Source organism: Aethalodelphis obliquidens, unplaced genomic scaffold (assembly GCF_003676395.1).
Source record: "Aethalodelphis obliquidens isolate GAN/ISIS:26980383/991018 unplaced genomic scaffold, ASM367639v1 scaffold29, whole genome shotgun sequence".
NCBI lineage: Eukaryota > Metazoa > Chordata > Mammalia > Artiodactyla > Delphinidae > Aethalodelphis > Aethalodelphis obliquidens.
The window spans coordinates 4,090,484-4,096,764 of record NW_020837973.1 but is presented as its reverse complement, the minus strand read 5'-3'; the positions used below and the strand labels follow the sequence as shown (position 1 = coordinate 4,096,764).

At 53.9% G+C, this 6,281-nt stretch overlaps 1 protein-coding gene across 1 annotated transcript in view; it reads right to left on the bottom strand.

The window, feature by feature from the left end:
- Positions 1-590: 590 nt before the first annotated feature.
- The window catches only part of ADAMTS16 (ADAM metallopeptidase with thrombospondin type 1 motif 16), a 154,952-nt gene continuing 149,261 nt past the window's right edge, over positions 591-6,281 (bottom strand). Inside the window, exons 22-23 of the mRNA XM_027125373.1 lie at positions 1,470-1,617; positions 591-706 (exon numbers count right to left, since the gene is read on the bottom strand). Coding sequence (XP_026981174.1) covers positions 591-706; positions 1,470-1,617 — 264 coding nt within the window. The remainder of the gene's footprint in view (positions 707-1,469; positions 1,618-6,281) is intronic.

Below are 6,281 nucleotides of genomic sequence, written 5' to 3'. Positions count from 1 at the left end.
CTCCTCCAGCACACAAGTCTGAAAGGGACAGGAGCACCCTAGCAGGGATTTCATTTTCCCGTTTCCAGAGGCGAGGTCCCCAATCAGGATGGAGACCAGCTCTCCTGTCCGGGCCCCAGGTCGCTGTGCAGAGAAACTGCTCTTGGGGCAGGATGGGCCTGGGGACGCAGCCTAAAACTGATCCCGCTGTTGGAAGGGACCTCCAGGTGGGAGCTGGGCCGACATCCTTAGAGGCAGGTGTTCCGTACTTCTCCCTCATTTCCTGGCCTGCCTTCCTTGACAAAGCTCTGCAGTTCTAGGTGAGCACGTGCCCTGCTGCACAGTGCGCCCTGCGGCCTGACTCAACATCCCCACCTCCCCGAGAGCGTGTCCATGTGCCTGGGGATGCGCTCACACACACGAGTCACACACACGCTCACGTGCTCACACACACACACACACACACACACACACACAGGCATGCACAGAATCGTATATAAGAGCCCCAGATGTTTTTTCTTCTCCCAGCTTCCATCTTCCTCGGAAGCACCCCGGTGTAGACCACACAGCTCGCTGGTGCTGGAAACAGGTACCTCCTGTGCCCTGTCAGCTCACAGGTTGGATGTGGAGCACATCTTGCAGCACTGCTGGCCGTAGAAGTGGTGGCTGCACATCCCGTGCTGGGGCACCAGGGGGCACCAGTGGAAGCGGTCCTCGCAGAAGGCGTCTGAAAGTGAGCAGTCCCGAGTGAGTCACCGTTCCAGCACCCCGTGTCTGCTGTCACTGCCAATGACTCCAGAAAATCAAGGTAAATCTGTCCTTGCCCTGAAGCTGCTGAAGGAGGGCAGCTCCTCAGGTCAAATGCGCCACGTGGGTTGTACTGTTTTCACAAGACCTTTCTTGGAAGCTTCCCGCAAAGTTGAAATTTTCTGCTTTTTGTGATAAACCCATCCACATAACCATTCATCCACCCAAGGCGATGGGGCTTCTGTGGACTGGACTCCAACTGCTGAGTCCCTGATTGAGCCAGACCACTCATTCTCCTCCAGCCCCATTTTCTCTTCCAGAAACCTCAACAGATACACAGGGCGTGGTCCCCGCAAATACCTGAGGCACCGAGGGCATGTGCACAGGGATGGCGTTTAGAGCGCATCCAAGGAAGAATCTGGGTTCTCCTTTACCTCGGGCGGAAAAGGCTGCTCTACTTGAAATCGGCTTCTCTGAATATAAAGAGCAGCAGTGAAACAGGAGCAAACTGATTTCCCAGCCGTCCGTGGCATTTCTGGGGAGGCGTGAGAAGCGAGGGGTCTGCTTTGTGGGCTATGTCATGGGAAAGCTGGGGGAGGAGATGGAGAGAGAACCGGGAAGCCGACACCAACCCCTCGACCTAGCGGGCGCCCCACACCTGCTCAGCCCTCTTAGGAGACACTCCGGAAACGGGACAGCCCCCCCGAAACGCCAAGGTCAAGCCGAGGGGCTCCAACACTCACCTTTCTTCTGTGCGATGGGGCAGAAGCGGGTGTTGCAGGCCTGGGAGGCCGCGGGCTTCTGGTGCGCGGAGCAGCCCACGGCCGGCCGGCGCCCCGCCAGGCACTGCACTGACCTCGTCTGCATGCCGCCTCCACAGCTGGCCGTGCACTGCGGGAAGCACAAGAAGAGTCACCGGGGCCACCAGGTCCTTGGGTCAGCTGCTCTCGCAAGCTTCCCCCCTGCCCCCCAACAGGCTCCTCACGGTGGTCTGCCTCAACCAACCACTGTGGGTGGCGGAGCAGTTCTGGATTTTTCCCAGGTATGGACCCTGGGGAGAAGTGCCCAGAAGCCTGAACGTCCTTGAGCCATCAAGTGTCCGATGGACACCAAAAAGTGGCACACGCATCTGGGGACGCAGGCTATGGGTCTCTCATGGAATGCCATCACCAAGCCAGCCCTTCTGGTGCCCCTGACCTGGAAAAGCTGGACAAGCCAACTCCCCAGGAGTTGACACTCAGCCCCTTCCAGACCCCAAGCGCAGGGACTCTGCGTGTCTGGAGGTTCCCCAGGCTCGTTCGCGTGCTCCCGGGAACTTTGTTTCCCGACGCCGAGGCCCCCGCGCTCTAAGGCACAGAGCACAGCGGGGCCAGAGTAGGAAGGAGAGGCTGGATCAGACCATCCCTCACCAGCTGGCCGGGCGCACACCCCATAGACCACAGCAGCGGGTCCATCTGAGATCAACTGCCGGCAATAAACCAGGAGGGACGTGGGTGATTAGAGAGAAGGAGGGGCCCAAACGGGTAGCAGTGAATATGCCCAAACAGAAGGCGACTCGAGGTCTAGACGGAAGCATGTGAATTGTGCTCAGACAAGGCTGTGAGTTCAAGACAGTTAAGAATGTAAGCAATTAAAGGAGCACCTGCAAAATGTCGGGGTCAGAGAACGTTTTGGATATCCTGTGGATAAGCTAAATGGTTGCTTTAAAACACGAGGCTAAAGCCGTGCAGACTTAGGGACACACATAACTCAGGCTGCTGCCAGCATGTACAGGTCCGTGTGCCAGGACCCCATTGGGGCAGCCCTGGGGCTGGTCTTCCACAGCAGAAACAGCCCACAGCCAGATGCTTGCCTGCAGCCGGATGTTCAGGACCCACTGCAAACAGAGCCTGGAGAAGTGGCTTTGACATCCCCTGGGATAGGGACTCTGTGATGGAGTAAGTAAAACATCTCTATCTGCCCCTCAGGGGGAGAAAAGTTGGAAACAGAGAGTCCTGAAAACTCATAAGCTGAAGGAACCGTTCCTGCTTCTTTTTTTTTGTCTTTAGGGAAAGGATGGCTGTGCCCCTGGAGAGAAAATCCAGGGCTTTAGCTGATAAGCATGTGGGTTTGGAACATTCTGTGAGGCTTACCCCTTCTCTTCAAAATCAATTTCAGCGAACACCATCAATAGTTCAGTTTCAGTATATGACTGTGGCAGCCAGGAAAACAACGATGTTGTGGGCAGACTCACGTCTGATTCCTGAACCATGAGGCCCATCCGCGATAGAGCTAGATGTCTCCCACTGCCTGTAACATCTTTCTGAACGTTCCGGCAGAGCCGCAGTTCTGGCCTGGGTGCTTTGCACTCTGGTTCCAGGCCCTCCCTCAGCCGTCACTGCGGACTGAGAACTTACAGGGCTGCACTGCCACAGGGTTCCTAGGGTCTCTTTGGTCACATCTTCCTCTGTAGGTGATGAATGTCTCTGCCTCGTGAGCTGAGTTTCTTTCATCAACAGCAGCAGAGGCAGAATTCCACTCTTGCTAAAGATGTTCTGCCTCAATGAGAAATCAAGAGATCTGGCCAGCATGTTGCATCACTTGAACAGCACCAAGTGGTTTGATTCTTTTTTCGTCATTGGTTGGTTTATTCACAAAGAGGGATCCTCCTCCTCCTCTTACCAGGCACTGTTCTAGGCTCCAGACACGAGCGCTGAGCACAAGCAGCTCGCCCTTCCTCGGGGCACTTTCTAAAGCCGCTACGCAAAGCTTGGTTTCTGGACAAGCAGCCCTGGCAACAGCTGGGAGCCTGTCAACATCCCTGCCTCCCACCTCTGGACGCTGCCTCAGAATCTGCACCACCCCCAGACGATCTATAAGAACACCCAGTGTGAGAAGAACTGGTCTAGAGAGATTGTAAACTCCCCGTGGGAGACGTGTTTTAGGAAAAAAGCCTCCAGATTGCTCAACTTTTGTGTTTCTGCATGTAAACAGAAAGAACTAAGATGTTTGGCTGCAGATTTTGAAAATACTTCACATTGATAGAACCAGAGATAGAGCAGGAGAGGGAAGAAAAAGAAGGAATCTGAAAAAGTTTATTCACTTTTTTTGGTTTGTTTTCCCCAGGAAGGAAAAGCTATGCAAGTGGTTCAGCTATATCATAAACATAATGGCCTCAAACTCAGCATGGGGTTTAGAAATCACATTCCAGACTTTCCACTGGATTTGCAGATGGGTTGATCCTAAGAATCTCTGTGCAGACTCCCAGGGTGGAGAGCGAGGGGCTGGGGCTGCAGGAGCAGCAGGTGTGGAGGACAAGTCACAGGACACAACACTGCTGGGAAAGGAATACTCGGTGGAAAGAGAGACCGGAGCTCAGATCTGAAGTCAAAGGCTACGTCTTCTTCCTCAGCTTCACGGGGCTTAGCCTGAGCGTCTCAGGCCATTGCTCGTACTGATGGCAGGAGAGGCGGCCACCGTGCCGGGTGCTGACGGTGTCCTGCACCTGCTCTCTGACCTGCAGAGTGACAGCTGCTGTCGCCCTCTGTCCAGAACCCCTGCTGCTGGAGACACCCTCCACACCAGTGGCTCTCAAGCTCGAATGCGTGTCCGAATGAACCACAGGACTCAGCAAAGCAGAATGCTGGGGCCCAGGACCAAAGCTTGAACACCAGCAGGTTTGGGCTGGGCCCGAGAACCTGCGTGTGAAGCCACGCTGCTACGGATCGGGACATACCCGGAGAACTGCTCTCCAGTGAGTGACCAGAACCACACCGGCAAGAGCACCTTCCTCTTCTATTTTCAGAACTGACTTCAGTCACATTCAATCTAACAAAACTCGCACGTCAAGCTGACCTGCAGCTTGACTGCAAACAAGTAAATGAGCACCTGGGACTTTCCCCCGCGTGGCCCTGGCAGTCACTGTCATCTTCAGTCCATGGACTCTCCCCACTGCACCCTGCTCACTTCTGTTCACCTTCCAGGGCCTCGATCTGAATGTCCCTGAGCCAGAAGATGTGGATGACTCCCACTCTGTGGGTGGGTGGGTAGTTCTGTGTCTGTTTGCTGAGGGGCGAGGGGGTCCCTCCAGACTCTGGGGCGTGTGGCTTCAGGGTGCAGAGCAGGGACATCACCACTGAAGAGCTGGGCATGGGCTGCTCACCCCATTGCAGGGGCCCCGGGGCCTTAAGCCCCCTCCCGTTGCCTCTGGCCCTTCATCTCCACATGCTGCTGCCGGTGACAGGGCCTGAGACCAGGGCTCTGTCCAAGAACCAAGGAACCAGATGGAGAAAAACGTCGAAGCAGGATTCCATGGGATGGCCCCCTGAGGTCTAGCAATGAGGGTCTTCTTGTCATTCTAGAATTAAACAGCCTTCTGGAGGGTGACGCATGCCCGTCCTCACCTGGACCTCATGCAGACCAGCACACTCTGCTCTGAAAGGTCCCCTGTAGGTTGACCAGTCCTGCACCCTTCCAGGGAGTCTCAGGGAAGACATCTACTCAGACAGACTCTACGGACATTGAAATGCTGAAAGACCTCTCCCTTCGGATGTTCTCTGTGTGCCCTGACCCCTCGGCAATCCCCGTGTTCCTAGGAGGATTGGCCACCCCTGTATAAGAGGCACTGCATAACCTCTGACTGGAGTAATGGGGGAATTGATGATTACTCTTATTACTCATTATCAAAAAAAACGCAAAGATACATTTTTAAATGATAACATTTGCCTCTGGGTTTGTTTTAAATTAGAGCGACTACTCTTGTTTATGTTATTGGTCTTCATGGAAAAATGCTAGTGAAGGCGATGTCTGAGAGCTCTAAGTCCTGATTGATGTTCTACGTGGTCTTAGTCTAAGGTAACTGTCCACCTGTCACATTCAAGGAACCTGTAAAACCACAGGGCTTCTTCCAGGGCAAAGTTCATCTCTCAAATGCATGGACACTTAGTAAACAAATGCATGTTAACTGCAGACAGCCAGAGGTCTCACACCTTCATCTTCCTTCTGGGAAGCCTCTACAGAGGCGGGAGGGGGGGAGTTTCTTCCCTTATTTATCACCTTCGTGGACCTCTCCAAGCTTGGAGCTTCAGCCACCATAACTTCTCCCAGAGACCAAATGTCTACTCAGTCAGGATGGGACCACACACACAATTTCTGCTCTAAACATAGACGGGGCTGTGTATTTTTGTACAAATTCAATTGGTTACAGGCAGACTCCCTCCAGCTCAGGCGACCTTATCCATCAATGTCAACAAAATGGTTCCTGTTTTCCTGTGCACCCTCATAATTAGAAGAGGATGAGAGCAAATTATTAGAGGTGGGCGAATGGGTCAAGGGTGCAGGGCAGCCCTCTGTGATGGACTGACCACACTCATCCAGACCAAGCCTGCTGAAGTCTCCACATGTTCTGTGTGGGCCCATGTGTGTGTGTTCACGTGTATGTCCATATGTGTGAGTCTGTGTATGTGTGTGTGTGTTTGTTACATTGTTGCAGTCATAGTTGCCCAGATGGAAAACCCTATCGATGACGTCTGGGACATGGCTCTTTGCCCCTGAGAGCCCAAGGGTCTCCACATCAA